We start from the raw sequence: 19,000 nt of genomic DNA, 5'->3' as shown, positions 1-19,000 counted from the left end.
TGCCCCGCAACCTCAAGGGCTCGGGTTGGAATCCAAGCCTGAATTGTCCAGGGGAAACAGCTGACTAACAATGTCAGCTGGGGAATATTTTGATACCTTCAAATTCGGCCCCACGTAGGCAGAGGCCGCACAAAGAGCTCTGGGACCGAAGAGCCCCAGGAATGGTACGCAGGGCCGCAGGGAGCCTGCCCGGGCTGCCCGCATTCCCCTCATAGCTAGATAAAGTGGCTCCCAAAAGAGGTTTCCAGATCCGCCCCAGTGGGCACCACCAGGCCGACCGTGGCTGCTTCCAGCTGTGCAGGGCTTCACAGAGCTAGGCACTCTATTTGAATGTGAAAGACGGGCCTCAGTCAGAGAAGCCCTTAAGCCATAAAACCCTTCACACCAAGGCCAAGTGTCACCCTTGTAAGAGGGTGTGATTTATAAATTGACAGCACCCACAAAGCTGCTTTTGTACTCCTCCCCGTTAGTTAACAATCTACCTCCCCCTACCAAACTCACGGAGCTATTCAGATAAGGCTTGACTGGGCCTCAAAAAGAAAGAAAAAAAGGAAGAAAGAAAAGGACCCAAGTTTTGGCCAAAACACCAAATGTTCACTCTGGATAATTATGGTCCTGTGAATAGACACTAAAATTAGGGCTTAATAATTCCTCTGTGTCACACGCACAGCATCTAACTATTCCAGTGCAAACATAAAGAGCAAGAAAAAAAGTCTCCAACACGGCCTCGCTGGAAACTTGAAGAGGCCCACTTCTGTGGTTTTCCGCAGTCTCTTTTGCGGTTTCTGTACTCTCAGAATCCCCCCTTTAGAGCAACTTTAACTCCATGCTCGGACCAGCTGTTTTCCTTTCTCGACATTTAAATCTACAAAGCGAAGAGGAAATATAAGCCTGGTCGCGTCTTTCCTCTCAGTTCAACCAAACCAATGCTGGCCACTTCGTCCTGTTTTCCCCACCGTATGATCCCCTTCTCGGATCCCACCACTGACTAGGAAACCATCGTCTGATTCCCTTCCCATACCTCTTTCTAGAAAATGGATTTAAATTACCGCACCAGTTCCAAGAAGACTCTAAGTATACGCTTATAAATGTACACCTGATAACATGTGTCAACACTGAGGACTTTCTTCTTGAAAGGTTATTCGATGAAAACAAAACACAACTTTAAAGAAACAAAACAAAAGCAATTCAAGTTTAAACGATCTCCTGCCCACTTAGGACTTAAGAAAAAAAAAAATAATGGCCTTAGCTCAAAAACAGTCTTTCTGACACTACTCCACATGCCAGGGGTCAAACTGGTGGGCCACAGACTAAGTAAGTCCTACAGACATCTCTTTAGCTGCCAGTGTTGATGGGAACAGCACTCAAACTGAGCAGGTTGCCAGTATTAAAAAGTTTGGGACAGAACATTAAAAAAAAAAATCTACATTTCTTACTCTCTTGACAAAGAACACGTGGCATCATCCCTCAAGGCTGCTGAGTGGGACTCGCTCTGGCCCAGTCCCTCCAGTCCACCCCTCCTCAAGCCCGCCCCGCTTGCCTCCTCCAAAGTCCCTTACGAGGCCCAGGGTCTCCGCCCTGTCCCCACAGTACACATACCTTTTTGACCATAGTTGTCTCAGAGGAATCCAGTTTTGCTCTCTTGGTATCAGGTCCATCCTCCACTCCCTGGCTCACTTTGGCAATTTTGGTTTTCTCCCTAGAGGGTGACAAGGGAGAGAATCCAGTTCTACCCTAGGAATCCCACCATTAAAACAAAAAACATCGGCGGCTCACAGAACAGGATGGTGATTAAGAGCCAAAAGCTTTGGAGTCAGACAGACCTGGATTCAAATCCCAGCTCGGCCACTGGTTACTGACAAGCCAGTTACCCGCCATGGGGGAGCAGCACCCCCTGACAGGATTCTTCCAAGGAGAATAACATATATTGCTTAAGCTCTCAATAAACTTTATGGACGTTCCACCTGAATCATCAAATAAACAGCCAAAGTGGATTTCTCCCCCGTGCCACGGGGTGAGCTCCCGTTAAAATCACCCGGACTGCTTTTCTCTAGCATGTCTTCTTCGCTCACTTCTAATGTTCCCAAAGCCATAAAACGCTAGTTGTGAGATCTTGAAGACGCTTGTCCTTTCTTCATCTCAATTTTACAGGCAAGGAACTTGCAGGCCAGAGAAATTTCAGTGACTCCTCTGATAAGCTGAACTGGAGAAAGCCATTCTCTGACTCCTGGTAGGAAGCTTCACTTGCCACCCAGTAGGGTCTCCTCACCTCTCGTGGGGAAAAGGGGGGACGGTGGTCAAAAAGCTACAGCCAAGACCCAACTCGCATAGTTTTACGATACTGGCATCGCCTTTCATCATTCATCCAGAAGCTACTAGTTCAAAACACTGCAGGTCCCATCACGTGAGAACCGCCCCGGTCGGCAACCATGACGTTCAAGATGAGAGGAGGGGGTCTCTGCTACGCCAGAGCAGTGTCTGGACCTCGGAGATTTTCCGGGCTAGACGCTGGCTGAGCGTGCCACCGGCTGCCCATCTAACTATTTCGTACTCGTGTTACTATCTCTCAACGTGAAAACACGCAAACTCACATTGGGCAACCAGTGGTTACAGTCCAAGCACATGTGCCTGGGGCCCTGAAGCCTGGACCAATCAGGTTCCCAGGTGCTGCATGGTGACCACCTGGAGCTCTGCTCTCTTCGTACTTCAGGTCAGCCCATCAGTTTGGAAGGCAAGGGCCACATCCCCCACAATTCCGAGCACACGACCTATGTATCACAAGCTGTTAACGATTTGGTTTCCCAATGCTCTAAGTATCACAGTAAAATACTTCCCTTAAATGGTTCAGTGAATAAAACTACATTCTGACACTGCTGTTCCCTCCTCCTCTGCCAACACTCACTCTACAAATTCATGCTCTCCCAGGTTGGCAAATGTGTATCCATGGTAGCCAAAAACATCTCCTGTGAAGAACTTGATGCTGTTTCTGTGACAGATCTGGTCCACTTTAACTATGACATCCCTGGAGCAGCAGGTCAGGCACACCTGCGGAAAGAAAGGAACCGGCTGGGTGTCAGTTCTGCAGACTGTGAGTCACCGCCCTGATGTCTGAACACATCCTAACCAGCGGTCTCTCTGGGCATGTCTAGCGCCAGCGTCAAACTGGTACAACAGGTTCTTTGGACCCTACGGTTAAAAGACAAAAGAGAAGTTGTAGGTTTCAGGGTAGAAAATGTAAATCAAGAGACTGTCCCTTTCCAAAACATGTTTAAATAGAAAGTAAAAGCCATTCAATGAATTTGTTTCCCCTGATCCATGTATGTATATAAACCACGTTTCAGTTTTCAGGAAAAGGAAAAAGACAGGAATAACCTGGTATAAGTTGTTTTTAAATGATTAAGTCTATTAAAATCTGAATAAGCTACAGTGAGAAGCCAAACTAGTTTTTTAAATTGACCCAAAGGTCATGTTTAAATACAAGGGCATTTTTCCCCCTTCTTTTGATTGATATGTTAAGATAAAGAAGATAAACAAGTCCCATTGAGACTATTTTTCCAGTTTTCGATGTGAAACTTTATCTGAATTTAAGGACGAAAGGGGTACAGACCATGTGCCCTTCCTTCAGCTGCAGACAACGAGCCAGTGGCTCCCTCCGTGGGATTATCGATGTTGCTCGGAGGCTTCTAGATTCTGCTCCGATATGCCGAGGTACTGGAAATGGCTAAATTTTATTGCATAAAAACGATCTTTCGAGAGAAATTTTGGGATCAGGGCCAAGAAGGCGATTTCTAAATTGCCCATATTCTCTTCTGAACATAGGAAGTTGAAGAAGAACTTACACGACGATATTTTCAGTCGATAGAGCCTCCCTGCTCTCATCTGGCAGCCCAGACACTGAAGTAACACTCAGAAATGCGTGCCTCTGGTGTCGTTCAAGGGACACAGCCTCCCAAGGTGAAAAGTCACATCTCGAAGGTAAGACAGTCACAGTTGAACATGCAATCAACTGACCAAACAGAAGCCCGCGGAGTCGAGTGACTGTCAGACGCACATGGGTGTCACACGAGCGACTGGCCCCGCGCTTCAATTCTAACAAAGCTCCTCTCTACCTGCTAGACGTTCAAGACATAAACCAAATGTGGTTACTATGGGTAAAAACATGAAGGGAAGACTTCTGTCCAAAGAGAAAATGTTCCACTATCTGGAGTTACAAAACAATGAATCAAAGAGAAAAAGAAAAATAGGACAAAATGCACAGACGATCCCTCATTCTAAGTCCATATTTGAACGGATGTGTATGTGAAATATAACGGTGTGAAAAATCTACGCAACCCAAATGCTTAACTATCGTGTAATGGGCTTTCCATTTAAAAAACAAGTAGACCATCTGCGACCACTTGACGGTTATCCAACGCGTGTTAAGCTTTTCCCAGAGTACAGGGAGCCATGTCTGAAAGGTCACAGACACTGAAACAGAACTTAACGTATGCTTTCACCTCTGCACAGACTGGGTAGTGAAACCAAATGAGGCTGGCTATGCCTCTTCTGGCTTATGACTCCAGTCATTCTGTCTAGTTACCCATGGTCAAAGTAGCTATGTGAAAGGGACAGACCGAGATCAGGTGTGCTCTTTTTAAAAGACAAAACACAATCTGTAGTGTGATATTTGTAACAACAACAACAACAACAAAAAAGACTGCTACAAAAATTAATCACCGACTTGTTAAGCTTTAGGGAGAAAACATTTGCAATAAAATGTATCAAAACTACGTGCAAAAGATTCTGGAAAGACGGACGCCAGTGGTGAAACCCAGTCCAGGGGACATAGGCCCAAAGAAGAAACCAACCAACAGCAACTCACAGCAACAGCAGATTCGGCATACTGAACCCACCTTCCGACGCATCCGATCTACTAAGGCAACATACCAAACCTAGAGAACACAACACTTTATATACTTGGGAAAAGGCTCCGCATTCGAGATTCTAATGCTCTTGTGTGCCCAGTATACACACAACGAGTGCCTTCATCAGCTCAATCCCCGCAACACGCTACACACTCTCTATGAAACTTACAGCATCGAACTGAGTGAAAAAGGATTCAGGTTTCTTCTCTATATTCTCAGTGTCCACCTTCACATCCACCATGGGGTTGAGGTTCTGGGCTCGCTCCAGAGAGGCTTCAGCCCTGTTTCGGCCAACAGACCCAGTACGGATCAGGAACTGAGCTCCGGGGTCTTCCGGAGATACCTAGGGAGAATGTTTCAAAAAATATTTGAATTTTAGGGAAAAAAAATCTCAAAGACAGTGAACTTTTCCATTTTAAAGGATAACTAAAAGACCTACCACCTAATTTACATTACTGTTCCTGTGGGAATCTGCCTAATGCAAACCCCTACACCCCTACTCCTTCCTTCCCAGGCTGTAAAGCAGAACTTTGTACTGGGCGATGACAGTGAAAGAGCACCCCCTTGTGTTTATAAAGAAAATTCACTAAACAGAGAAGGCCGTGTTGTCTTCTATTTATGTTCCTAGCTGCTTAACAAAATGGCAAAATTCAGACATAATCAGGCATGCTTGAAACTCTTAATTTCAATTAAAACTCAGAGAGGAGAGATGAATGGGGGCTGGAGCACAGGGATGATTCACCCATAAGGCTAGATATCCCAGAGAGCCTCAGAGACAGATACTCTAATCCCTCCACAGTCCCGAGCAGGATCAGACTCCATGCTGTCCACACAGCATTTCTTCCCACTTCAAAAATCTAACTCAACCCTTTATCTCTAGATATGAGCTTGCCATCTTCACTAAGACTGGGTTCACCAGAGGTACCCTCCCCACCTCTCCCGCTGCCAACTACCCACAGCACGCTCTCCCCTGCTATCTTTCCTCCAAGAAATCGAACTGGTCCTCCTCCCATTGGAGGCCAACCCTCTAACAGCATCCTTGATCCATGCCATCCCGCTTCTTCAGGGATCTTACTATATACCGAGACGCTGTACACCGCAGTGATTAAGAGAGAAGCTCTGGCATAATTCAGGTAGAATTCAAATCTTTGATTCGAAGCCTGGTTCAACCACTTATGTGTGACCTTAAGCGAGCATGAAGGAATCACATCTAAAACACAGACATTAATAAAAATAATGCACTTACTAATCACTCCAGCAGTGCCAATTATTCCTATCTGTACTCTGCTCCCTGGCCTCTCTGAGCCTCGCTCTCCTTCTCCCTCGCTAGTCCCATCCCTCTACGGGTCCTCTTAGGTGTGACTGTTCCCAAGATTCCATCTCAGAATCATTCATCTTTTCTCTGTAGAGCTCCGTAAACTGACTCAATGCATCTCAGTTTCTACCAAAATCTGCTGTTTCTCAAACCGCTGGCAGATTTCTTCCTGATCTGAGTCCTAACCGCCCACCAAATGCTTCTTCCTAGATGTCCCACAGGCCCTTTAACTCCTGTACTTGTTGTCCCTGTTGACAAGCCTGCCAACCACCATTGTGTCACCCGAACCCGAAACCTGGTCTTTATATCATTGATAGTTCCCTGACAGCAGCCACCTATTAAGGTGGCTAGGAGAACGGGCTGTCAGGAGTCGGACTGAATGGGCCATGGCCTATCGTTAAGGACTGTGACCTTGAGTGGGCCAGTACTTCGCTTCCTTTTTCTCAGCCATCTTAGCCGTAGAATAGGGAAGGATGATAATCCCTACACATCAGAGCCGAGGTGAGGACCAAACGAGGTAACACAGCCACAGCTCTCAGAGCAGTGTCCCTACTGTCCCTGCTCTAGTCAGTGCTTGCTTTTCCTACACCCCCAAACACGATCCTAACAATTCTACCTCCCGTTTTTCTCATCTATGTGCTTCCTGCCCCATCCCCAGGACCATTACTCAGATCCTTGCCATCTCTCACCGAAACTAAAGAGGCCTTCTAAGTGGTCTACCCTGTGTCTTGTGCCAACCACAGTTTGTACAGTAATCGCTGATCTACCTAAAAGCCCAAAGCCACCCGGGTCACCGCTCCCACTGGAAACTCGATGACTCCTCGCCACCCAGAGAGTTAAGTAAACGCTTACGGCAGGGCCTGCTAGCAGGCTCTTCACGACACCGTCCTTACCTGCAACCTGCTTCCACCCCCGCCGCGTTGGGCTTCACACTCTAAAAGCACTGAACTGCTTTTCATGTCAATTTCTACCGTGCTGTTTTGTGCCACTGCTAATGGTCCCTGCCTGAAACACAGCCCCTCGGTTTGAAAAACTTCTTACTCGTTCTTTCAGACTGAGCTCAGATTAGAACTCCAGGAAGACTTTCAAGTTCCCCTACCGCGACCTAAGTCATGGAGTCCACCGTGATTTCTGGGAAAAACCTAACAATGGGATCCCAATGCTGTGCATCTTTGTATCACCAGCATCTGGAGTACGACCAGCAGATGCTCTTAGCTGCTTGCTGATAGAAACAAAATAAAGAACTCTATGGGCAGAAACTGACACCCTCACTTTGGATGAGCGGCACGAGTCTCTGAAAGGCTAAACCCCTTGCCCAGCTGAAGTCACAGACTCTGAGGTGTCTGCGGCATGTTCTGTGGCAGGCAGCGCCGTCTCCCCGGCGTTCCCAGCTGGGGACAGAGCACGAGCAAACTGCAGAGGGCAGACCAACCACACAGCCAACCACACCGTTAACTCACAAACAGTTACACTTACGAGATGGAAATAGGGCTGAATTGACGGGGAACTTATACGAAGCCGGTGGTTCTCAGCCCTCCCGGATTGATTCTCTCACCTGGGGTACTTTCATTTTTAAAAACTCCCCAAATACTCTAAAGCACAGACAGGACTGGGAACCTCTGTGTGAGGCCCTGAAAACCAGGAAGAGGAGTTGGGCCTTGCAGTGGAAGGCAGGCAGAAGAGATAAGGGATGATGATCTGCCTGTTCGCACCAACGCTAGGTGGCGCCTGCCACTGGGCTGAGGCAGTGACAGGACTGCTGTGCACGGCCCTCGGTGTCTGTCATCGTTCCCACCCAGACAAGGCACGCGTCCTTCCCGTGTGGCTCCATTTTTCTGCAGCGAGGTGTCGAAGTTTAAGAACCACCCGTCCTGGGGTCTACACTGTGAACGCATCCTTCTCGTGGATGGGATGCTCCTGCCTCTAGGGGGCTCTATGGCCGGCGAGATGTCCAAGCAGCCCGAGCTCAGACCGTTAATAACCTGGCAGCCGGCTCGCAGGAATTCTCTTCCCTTAAAAGGCTCTGAATTCACATCAAAACTCAATTTGTGATATTAAGTGAACCAACCCACGTTTCTCTTCATATTGCAGAATTTTTAAAAATCAGCAATTCCGGGTATTCTTTTTCTGAAACCCAGAACAAGGTGAGCTTTTAAAAATGTCATTAACCTTGACTTTTGTCCAGAGCCTACACCTCACGCTATGTGCTAGTTACTTAGCGTGAGACAGAGCTCCTGTTCATTGCCTAAAAGGAAAAAAAGACAAATTATGTCATGTGACAACACAATCTTTGAAAGTATTTTACCTAAAATACTGTCCAAACATAGAGAAAGGATAAAATTGTTAAAAATCAGCAAAATATTGGTATCTGTAGAAGCCATGTAGATGGGTGTCAAATGTTCTACTTTTGTATATATCTGATATGTCCTATGAAACCTAAAATGTCGCTGAGGCGTGAGTGCAGGGAAAGCAGCCATTATTCCCACCTCAGTGAAAAAACAGGTCAGAAAGCAATGTTGGAGTTGGGCTCTATTATTATATTACCAGTTAAATAAGATTACATCATACAACAATTATTAATTATTGGATACTTGTTACGTGCAAGCGCTGTGCTAAGCAGTCCGCATTTATTCTCTCTGACCCAGTGTTTTCCACAGTGCCGTCTGCAAGCCATCTGCACCGAGACCTCCTTGGGTACCTTCACTGTTTAAATTATTTTTTAATTGAATTGATACCTTTTAAATGTATATAGTCCTGGTGCCGTCTGCAAGCCATCTGCACCGAGACCTCCTCGGGTACCTTCACTGTTTAAATTATTTTTTGTTTAACTGAATTGATACCTTTTAAATGTATATAGTCCTGACCCGATCTGAGACCCTCTAAAGCAGAATCATTGCGGGGGGGCGAGGGGGGGGTTGGTGAAGGCTGTACCATGACGAAGCCCATAGGCAATTCTGATTTTTAATTAGTTATTCAGGTGATTTATTCCCATGAATTGGAAAGCCACAGCTCCATCCCTCAGGCTCAGCAAGGAGACAGGAGTCTCCACGGGTTGACTACTTAGGATGGGGTGAAGCTGAATTCAAACCTGGTGCTCGCTTTTACTCTCCAAAGGCTACAGTTCCACGAACACCGGCCCCCCTTCCACAGTCCTCAAGGGGAAAGCAGGGACTCCCCAAACCTCCAAGCGCTTGCACTGAAGAGGGGACGCCGCGAAGCACAGCTCACCTGTTCGTGATCCAGCATGGTCAGTCCTTTCACTCCCGCTAGGATGAGATTCTTGGCAATTTCAGCCCCAAGTCCTTTCATGCCAACGAGAAGCACCCGGGAGGCCCGCAGCCTGTAAGGCAGACACTGTTAACCAGGTGACAGAGAACAGTAGAGCTGGCCCCATCACTGAACAACAAAACGACGGGGCAATAATTTGAGTTTTAACTAAATGCAGTGAAGCATCACGGCCTCAAAACTAGGAGAGACGTTCCAATCCATCCTGCAGAGAACAATTCATTCAACAAATACCTGTGCCAGGCACTTCTCTCTCTAAGGTGCGTCTTATTCATTGAAATACGACAATAAGACATAATCCCTGCACTTCCGGAGCTTATATTGTGTGAAAGAGACAAATAAATAAGATGTCAAAAAGTGATGAAAATCAAGCAACATGATGGATCGAGACTGATGGAGGATGCTACTTCAAGTCAGACTCATCATGAAGGCCTTCTGCGGTGCCGAGCACAAATTAAAACAAAATAAAGGATGAACAGGTATTTGGGAGAGAAGAGCACTCTGGGCAGAGAAAACAGCAAGTGCGAAAGCCTGCGACAGGATTCCTGGCACGTTTCAGGAATCCTGTTGCAGGCTTTCGCACTTGAGCGGAGGGACGAAAGGCAGAGAGTGAGGTTGCAGACAGAACCAGGGGCTGCATCACGAAGGCGCTTACAGGATTTATAAGGATTCTGGATTTTACCCTAAGCCTGATGGACGGCCCAGGGGGCAGAGGGGTTTGAAGGGGACGAGTATCACAGTTCAGGTGAGAGGATGGTGGGGTGCACGAGTATGACAGAAGAGGATGTGCGAAGCGTACTATTCAGGCTAGAACACACAAGCAAAAATGTGGCAGCATGAAATAGGGTGTATGTGGGACATATGTGGATCGTTCTAACTGTAAAGTGACAGAAGATGATGCCAACAAGATAGTCAGAGGCTGGGTTACCCCAAGGAGTCTGCATTTAACTCTTGGTCAGTGGGGGGCAGCACGGGTCCATGAGATCTCATTTAAAATCCCTTGAACCAGAATTGATTCAGAATCTGGATTTTTAAGATTTGAAAAAGGAATAGAGAGCATGGTGTCATATGGGGGCTAGACTTATCAGGGTGATCACTTCATAAGGTAGAGAAATTTCTAGTCACTATGTTGTATACCTGAAATTAATATAATATTGTATGTCGACTGTAATTGAAAAAACTTTTTACCGCCATACCACCCTGAATGTGTCTGATCTCATCTGATCTCAGAAGCTAAGCAGGGTCGGGCCTGGTTAGTACTTGGATGGGAGACCACCTTGGAATATAGGGTGCTGTAGGCGTTAAAAAAAAAGAAATAAATATAAAATAAAAGAACGAAGTGCTTGTCCACTGTCATAAAAAAAAGTTTACGTCATATATTATGAAACAACCCCATCAGGATCTTAGGCAGCATCCTACAATGAAACTCATTAATATTTCTGCAGCAAACGTATGATTATTCACACTGGAAAGGACTGGTAAGAACTAAGAACAGGCTCACGTAAGTTCAAGTTCTGCTGGCCAATGAGTTCGCTCTTAACTTCTGAAATGAATCAGTCCTCAACAAGTACCAGTATTGGGGAGATCAAGCAGAAACTCTTCCCCAAAATGGTTCTAACAATTCTGGACACCTGCACGTCATTAGACCAGAAGTCTTTAATGCGAATGGTGGCTGATGATTAAAGTAGAGTCCTGTGCTGATTCTGGATGCTGGCAGATTTTGGATTTCCTTCACTGATAGGACCAAAGGGTAAAATGAAGGGAGGGAGAGAATACTGACAATACTTTCCGCGAAGGTCTATGTCTGCGTCTCGGCTCCTCCATCACTGCTTTTCTTCTATGAGTCCTTCCACTGCCAACCACAGGCTAACAGACGCGAGACAATTCCACCTCGCCAGAACAGGAGGCTGGGACAAGGGCTTACAGACACGAGCAAGGTAAATAACAGAGATGTCAGCAACAAGCAGGTCTCTTCCCAGAGATGCACCAGCGGGTGAGGGAGGGAGGAAAGCTGCTCGGCTTTCCAGGGTCTCATCCCTGAGAATCAGCACACGTAAAAAGCCACATTTCCAAACAGAATCCAGTGCACACATCAAACCTGTGGCACCGAAAGGTCGCACGCATCTTACATTTAGCTGTACTTGCAGGTCTCTGCTGCGCTGAGTTGACACCCCCCCACCCCCGGCCCGACACTGCCGCATCTAGAGTCCAGGTTCCACCTTCCCTCTCCATCAGAGAGGCTGGATTTCTCCTGTCTGGCTGCTCGGCACCTCCAGGATGCAACCAGAATGGCCCAGCTCTCTAGGCATCCGCATCTTCAATGGTCCCCAATGGCTTCCTAATCTCCAAGTCCAAAGCCACGGACTCCACAGGCTGTCCTCTGATGTTCCTTCAGGAATGGGCACTGCCATCACTCACGCCCTCTAGGCCTGATGACTTGGGTTTGAATTCTGGCTCTGCCACTTCCTGCCTGGGTGACCCGAACGAGCTGCAAATCTCTCTGAACTTCAGTTTATTCACCTGGAAAGTCATTCAGTCCCCTTGCCGACTTGATAAACGTGTGTGTAAAGCCATCTGGCCTAATCCCTAGCATGTAACACATTCGGTATGTTACTTAAGTTATTGAACTTCTCAATCCCCATTTCCTTATCAAATGGCTCAGTGACAGGTTTCATTCTGATTTTCAAAAATATCTGACAGGGAAAAAAAATCTCAATCTAAAATGGCGTTTAAAGCCAATCAGTACCAGCTCCCTCCTCCTTCCCCAGCCTCACCCGCCACCACTGCCAGACTTTCAATCGCGACACCCCACACGCCCAGAATGCACACCCGCCTCTCTGTGCCCGGCCCAGCCTGTCCCTAACTCGAACGCTGTTCCCTCAGCTCATCCTTTCTCACGACAGACTCAGGCAAACGCTCTCCTCGAACTCACAGCGGCTGCTCCGCGAGCGCCTCGGACACAAGTCGCGCGCGGCCACGTGGCTTCTCTGTGACCCGTGTCCCATGGAGCTTTTCAGACTGACCGCGTGCGAGTTTCTTCTTCAAGTGGCATCACCACGGAGCGTGTCTACGTTGTCAGCCCTTAACCGTGCTGGGGGCCCTGGGACTACGGCTTACTTATGGTTCGGCTCAGTGAAAAGCACTTAAAATAGTGCCCGGCACAGAGTCGGCACCTGGTGAGTGACAGCCGTTAGGCCACACAGCTCTGGTCACACACATACTATGGAAAACACTAAAGGGCCATTTAAAAGAATGTAATAATGACAGCATTTATTAAAGTTACTGTATGATGGGCACTGTTCTAAGCAATGTATATGTATAAACTGTGAGGCAGGTACTATTATTATTCTAATTTTACGGATAAGAAAGCTGAATGTAATAGAAAAAATAATGGCCATATCCCCCAGGACCTGTGACTAATTACCTGACGAAAGGTGTGCCTAAGGAATTTGAGATGGGGAGATTATCCTGGATTATCTGGGTGGATCGAAGCGATCATAAGGGTCCTTATAAGAGGCAGGCAGAAGAGGTTAGAGTCAGAGAAGCTGTGATAATAAAAGCAGGGGCTATAGTCAGAAATAAGAGATTGGAAGATGCCAGGCTGCTGGCTTTGGAGATAAAGGGGCCAGGAAACAAAGAATGCAGGCGGCTTTCAGACACCAGAAAAACCAGGCAGACAGATTCCTCCCTGGAGCCTACGCAGGGACCACAGCCCTGCACACACCTTGACTTTAACTCAGTGAAACTGACTTCAGACTCATGACCTCCAGAACTGTAAGAGAATACATCTCTGTCGTTATGGCAACTGTTAGAGCAGCAACAGGAAAGTAATACACTGAGGCACAGAGTCGTTAAGACACTCGCCGAAGGTCACACAGCTACCAAAAAAGCAAAGCAGATATTAACGCAGGTAGTACAAATGAATGTAAAATTACTTTGTGATGTAACGTGTAACAATGACAGGAACCATCCACAGAGGGTTCACTGAGTACCAGACACGGGCTGCTAGGTACATTATATGGAACTGCCTCAATGAAACCTTGATTCTGGTTCTTCACCATTTTACCCTCTTGGCAAAAAAACATACACGCCCTAAACGTTGCATAAAATTTCTCTTCCTGAAAGTCCCAGGGGCTCCACAGACCCCGAGGGTAGACCATCATGTCCCCCCAGGAAAGGATCCATGTCTGCCCTGAGGAAGGAAAAAACCGAGGCTCAGAAAAGGTGTCCGAGCTCTCACAGCTCACGGCTGGCCAGAGCTGGGGTCAGAATTCAGAATTCTGACTATGATCTATGATTTTCCTCTCGATGTGTCCCCCACGCTGCCTGGTATACAGTAGGTCTAAATAAACACATGCTGATTTTACTCTCTTTGATTTCTGCTGTCACATAAATACCTTCCAACCTTCTGGGAAGGAAGGGATCAGAGCCTTTACATCATAGGTTTTGAATTCGCTATACACACTGCAAGTTAAGTCAAGTCAAAGCATGGTTAAAAACTCCTCACTACCAAATTCACATTTGAACCACCCCTGCTGAAAGTCTGATGTTGGAGAGTGAATCATGCAACAATCTGGTATAAGACTATGTCAAGGAAGGTGAGCATGAAGCCCTCGAGGCCACGAGAGAGCTTCAGCCCATCTGAAGAACAGGAAGATTCAAAACACCCAAATGAACGAGCCAGGGAGATGCAGACAAGCCAGGGCATAGAAGGCAATGGATTTTTAACAGCTTTGGATTTTATTGAGTACACCAGGAAATCACCGGAGGGCTGTAAGCCAGACCACTGTGATCTGATTTTTTAATTTAAATCTGGCTGGCTGCTGTGTGAAGAACAGATTACAGAGTCACGAGTGGAACAGGGGGAATGGGTGAGGAGGCTGCTGAGGTGATCTGAAATGATGGGTGTGTCTCGGACTAAGGAATGAAGAAAGGGAGATGAGAGAAAGTTCGAAGCAGAGCTGACAGGACTTCCCAATAGACTGAAGGTGGGCATAAGGGACAGGATGAACCAAGAACTAGGCTTCCTGTCTGTGCAGCGGAGTAATCGGTGGGGTCATTGGCATTTGGCAGATCTGACAACTTTCTTCTTCTGGAAATATTCTTTCTTCACTTAACAGTACAGTACTTCTCAATTAAATCTACAATCCTGCTCCATCCAACTGCTAATTCATTTTATTTATTTAATTCATTTTAGTTTCCCCTCTTCTGTGATTACGGCTGTAATTTACGGGATCCTTTCTGTGCTTACGCAGGGACACACATTATTGTCTCGCATTATTGTCTCGTTTAGTTCTCCACAATCTTGTAGATTTTACTACCTCCACTTGATGAGAAAACTGAAGCACAAAGAAATGCATCCAAGGGTAAACAATTAACATTGTTCTGGGGCTGAGAGCCAAACTCAACTACTAACCACTATCGACCACTAGAGTAAGTTAGTCCTTATATGAAATAGTCAGGACTGACCGGCCTCCAGCACGCAGAACATGCTCACTCACTTCAATGACAAATACGTGCCTACGGAACCAACCGAGGTTCCTGTGAACAAGCCAGCAGTGCTGGGCAATGAGTGCTTGAAAACAGGGACGTTTGTGTGGTCCCTTTTTTGTCAAGTCAAAATTTTGGAGCTGGATAGAGTCCTTACAGATTTTGTCACACTCACCCCTTTTTGCAGATGTAGAACCTAAAGCCAAGAAACTGTGTGACTCGTCCAAGAGCAGAGAACTAGTCAGTAAAGCTGGGAGCTGAACCCAGGTTTTCTGACTTCCTAGGTCTTTGCAATGTGCATTTCATTCACTCGACAAATACCTAAATGTCTACACACTTGCAAGCCCTGGAAATTTAAGGGAGACCAGTCAAAACCCACATCGGAATGACTGGACTTTTCTAAACTGCTTGTCCTCATGGAGCTTATAATCTACCTCCCTCTCTCCAGTCACCACCCCCCTTCCTCTCTTAGATGTGGGGATAAATCATCATTGAGCAGAAGGAGAAAAATTAGACGCACTCTGCTATGAAAAGCCCGGGGAAAAACTGCTAAGGCGCACATTCCGAGAACGTACATGGCTGCCAGCTTCAGCGCCAGCCTCTACGTTCATCTGACTTAAAGAATGAGCCCCATGGTGGAAAATGAGCTGTCGTGGAAAAGGCAGGGAACCTGAAGGTAGTAACTACGATCCCAATGCTACTCCTATTTACTTGGTGTGCGACCTTGGGAGCTGGCACTCTTCTCTGAACCTCATCCAAGAAACAGGCTACGCACCACAGCAAGAAATGTGAACTCACATGCTCACAGGGGCCAGGCAATTACATCAGTGCCTGAGACTGAGCTGATGGAGATGACGGCGAAGTAGAGGCCCCACGTTCTGTGTAAGAGAGGAGGCCTCTACTTAGCTCCATTCGAGGCAGGATTGTCTGACCTTTCTATTTTTCAAAAGACAGAAATCAGAAACTCTACGTGAAACCTCCAGTTGGGGGATTAGGGGGAGGGGACATTTCCTCCCGACACACATACTTCTCATTATAAACAATTTCAAACATACAGAAAAGTAGAGAGAATAGATAACATTTGCCCTATTGGCTTTACCCATATGCGACCTACACCATGGCATTTCACGCCTTTAGCGTGCTTCTCCAAAAATGACATTCTCTTTTTAACCGTACTATTATCTAGAAAATGGCCAAATATCATCTGATAGAGGACTGAATGTTCATATTTCCCCTGTCTAAAAGATGTTTCATACAAGTTCTTTTTTCAACCAAGATCCAGTCGAGGTTCACACCTTGCATTTGTCCCCACCTCTTTACTAAATCTAGGACGGTCCTTTCACTTGTTTTTTTTCCATGACATTGACTTTTGGAATAGAACCAATGCAGCTGTCGTGTAAAAAGCTCCACATTCTGGATGTCTGTCTTATCGTTACCCCAATGGTGTCCTTTAATTTGTTCCTCTGTTCTCTAAAAGCATGACAAGATTCAAAGATATTCAACAGGAAAACTTCAAAGATGATGCACTAAGGTTCTCATTTCACCACATCAGAAGGCACATTATTAATAATCAACCTCCGAAAGAGACAAACAAGTTATTTCTCGTTTGAATATTAGCTTGGCTTTACGGATTCTAAGTTACAAAATATTATTAAATATAAGCAGGGTTGGTCCTGGTTAGTACTCGGATGGGAGACCACTTAGGAATACCAGGTGCTGTAGGTGTTACAAAAAAAAATTATTAAAGTTGATTTTATTCTTTCTGATGCCCAAATTGTCCCAAATTTGGCCAATTCTCTAGACCTGTAAATGCTGGCAACTAATTTAAAACACTGTATGAGAGATACAGCCCAGTATTTAACCTCTAGACTGTATGAGTTCCCTAGGAAGGCCTATTTTAATGGTACTCACTCTCCCTTCTAGTTCTCAGACAACCTGGGTCCAACATCACCATCAGAGGCAAAGCTGTAGCCAGAATGCAGTCTGCCGCCTTCCATTTCACAAAGGAACCCCAGCCCCCGGAGGTCTATCGCTCCTGAAGTTCCCTTAGAGGCAAGTCGATCTGCTTTGTAGAGCCCCCTTCCTCTCTACACAGGGGAGGGAATCACTGCCCTTCCTACCCAGAGAGCTGCTGGGAGACTCAGTTGAAAAACAGCCACGAGAGCACTAAAACTCTGTAAGACTATCTACAAATACAGATTCCAAATTACAGATCACCCCTTCCTTCCCTCCCAGGTTCTCCGAGTTCATCACATCTCCACTCTCAGAGTAACTCCAGCCTCCCAAGAATTCCAAACCCTGCCTTTGATCTGCCCCTCCTCAGAAGCCCCCATCCATTCTCTATCGCTCCTCTGATAAAGCATTCCTATCCCTGTAACAGTTCCCTTACTACATTCCAGTTCAACCCTCACCAATCTCACTCCATCTCAAAGAAAACTACCTTCTGCCCACAACTCCTTAGATCAACCTTTCTAGTATACTTAGGACCTCCGAACACTCCAATCCTTCAAATGGCAGTCCCTAAAATCAACCTCCCCTATGTCTTCAGGCCCAGTCTCAGCCATCCTGGAGGTCTCCCTCTCATACCTGTCCCCTCACCCTTTAAAATATATCCAGAATAAATATCTGACGCCTTCTTTAGAGTCCCAAGCCCCATTACTGATGTCTCAAGTGGACTACTGCAGTAATTACCATGGCAGTCTCGTAACTGGAATCCTTATTTCCACTTCTGCCCACTTCAACCTACTCTCCGCACAGCGAGTGATCTTTTTAAAACACAAATCATATCATGTTACTCCTACTCAAAACTCTCCGACAGGTTTCCCAGCACACTTAGAGTAAAAACTAAAAAAGCTACTCGACTCCTTTGGTTCCAGCCACCGTTTCTCTCAAGAGCCTTCCCTGGCCACCCTATCAAATAGCTCTCTACTTCGCCATCCTTTATGGACCTTCTTGTCCTGCTTTTTTATCTCCTGCGCTTGCATTACTTAACATTTTATTATTTATGTTTGTCTCCAACACTAGAATGTAAGTTCCGTGTGAGCAAGGAGTCTGTTTGGTTCAGAAATGTATGCTCTGTGCCTGGAAAAGGTGTTCGATAAATACTTGATCAAATCAATCGCCTCTCTCAAAGACCTCGTCCCCTCCGATAACTATTCCTCAATACCTCAGGTATGCCCAATCTTAGGGTCCTGTCCTCTCTGGACACACCCCCATACCTAGACACAGCACATCCGTCAGGCACCTCCAAGACCCCTAGACTCTGGGAGACTCTCAAGACCCCTGCAAGATATTACTTGCCCCCAAACTCCTCAAAAACCCTCATTCTTTCAGACTGGCCCTCCCCTTAGAAGCCACGAGAATGTAAGCTCGCCTGTTTCGTTTGGCAGTCTCCCCAGCATCCAGCAGAGAACAGGTCCCCACTATCTAGGAATGAATGAACTACGCCCCGCCCCACCCCCGCCTCATCCTTACCAGGCATTCCCGGCCCCTTCTATCCCCTAAGCCCCCACTCCCGACCGAAACCCCACCATCACCCCTTTCGAGGTTCTGAGTCCGAGCTGGAATCCTCTCGATCCCTTAGGGCTCCCCCACCTCCTCCCAGTGGCCTCCAAACACTCAGGGCGGCCCTCTCACCACCCGTGGATGTCCCCGCTAGCCGTACCTTCCAGAAACATCCCAAGTCAACCTTTCCGATCCTCGCAGGCGGGCTACCATCCCCGGGTACAGAATTCCCGCCTCATCTCTTCAAATTAGAGCCCCCTCCCACCCCGCTCCCCGAGGGCCGCGAACGCCTCGGGCCGGACGCCCCACCCCCAGACCCGCAGCCCAACGAGCTGCCGCTGGCCCTGACCGTTTCTGGGCCTCCAAGCCCCAGAGACGGATCTGCCGGTCATACTGCGCCGCCTCCTCCTCGCTGATCCCGCCGCCGGCCTCCTCTTTCTCCACCATGGCGCCGGTTCTCGCTGCCTACGCTCGGGTTCTGCCCACGCCAACCACCCACCGG

At 47.0% G+C, this 19,000-nt stretch overlaps 1 protein-coding gene, 1 long non-coding RNA gene and 1 pseudogene across 2 annotated transcripts in view; 1 reads left to right on the top strand and 2 right to left on the bottom strand.

Moving 5' to 3' along the window:
• The window catches only part of SAE1 (SUMO1 activating enzyme subunit 1), a 54,649-nt gene extending 35,649 nt beyond the window's left edge, over positions 1-19,000 (bottom strand). Inside the window, exons 1-5 of the mRNA XM_006911829.3 lie at positions 18,848-19,000; positions 9,448-9,559; positions 5,074-5,247; positions 2,903-3,045; positions 1,600-1,699 (exon numbers count right to left, since the gene is read on the bottom strand). Of these exons, the coding sequence (XP_006911891.1) occupies positions 1,600-1,699; positions 2,903-3,045; positions 5,074-5,247; positions 9,448-9,559; positions 18,848-18,945 (627 nt within the window). The 5' untranslated portion in view covers positions 18,946-19,000. The remainder of the gene's footprint in view (positions 1-1,599; positions 1,700-2,902; positions 3,046-5,073; positions 5,248-9,447; positions 9,560-18,847) is intronic.
• Positions 10,687-10,805, top strand: LOC112479699 (annotated as a pseudogene).
• Positions 14,222-18,436, bottom strand: LOC112479662. The gene is made up of 2 exons (XR_003046268.1): positions 16,290-18,436; positions 14,222-14,843 (listed from the first exon to the last, which is right to left on the bottom strand). It is a non-coding gene; the product is annotated as an uncharacterized LOC112479662 (long non-coding RNA).

Source organism: Pteropus alecto, unplaced genomic scaffold, assembly GCF_000325575.1.
Source record: "Pteropus alecto unplaced genomic scaffold, ASM32557v1 scaffold194, whole genome shotgun sequence".
NCBI classification, from domain to species: domain Eukaryota; kingdom Metazoa; phylum Chordata; class Mammalia; order Chiroptera; family Pteropodidae; genus Pteropus; species Pteropus alecto.
This window is presented reverse-complemented; position numbering and strand designations above follow the sequence as displayed.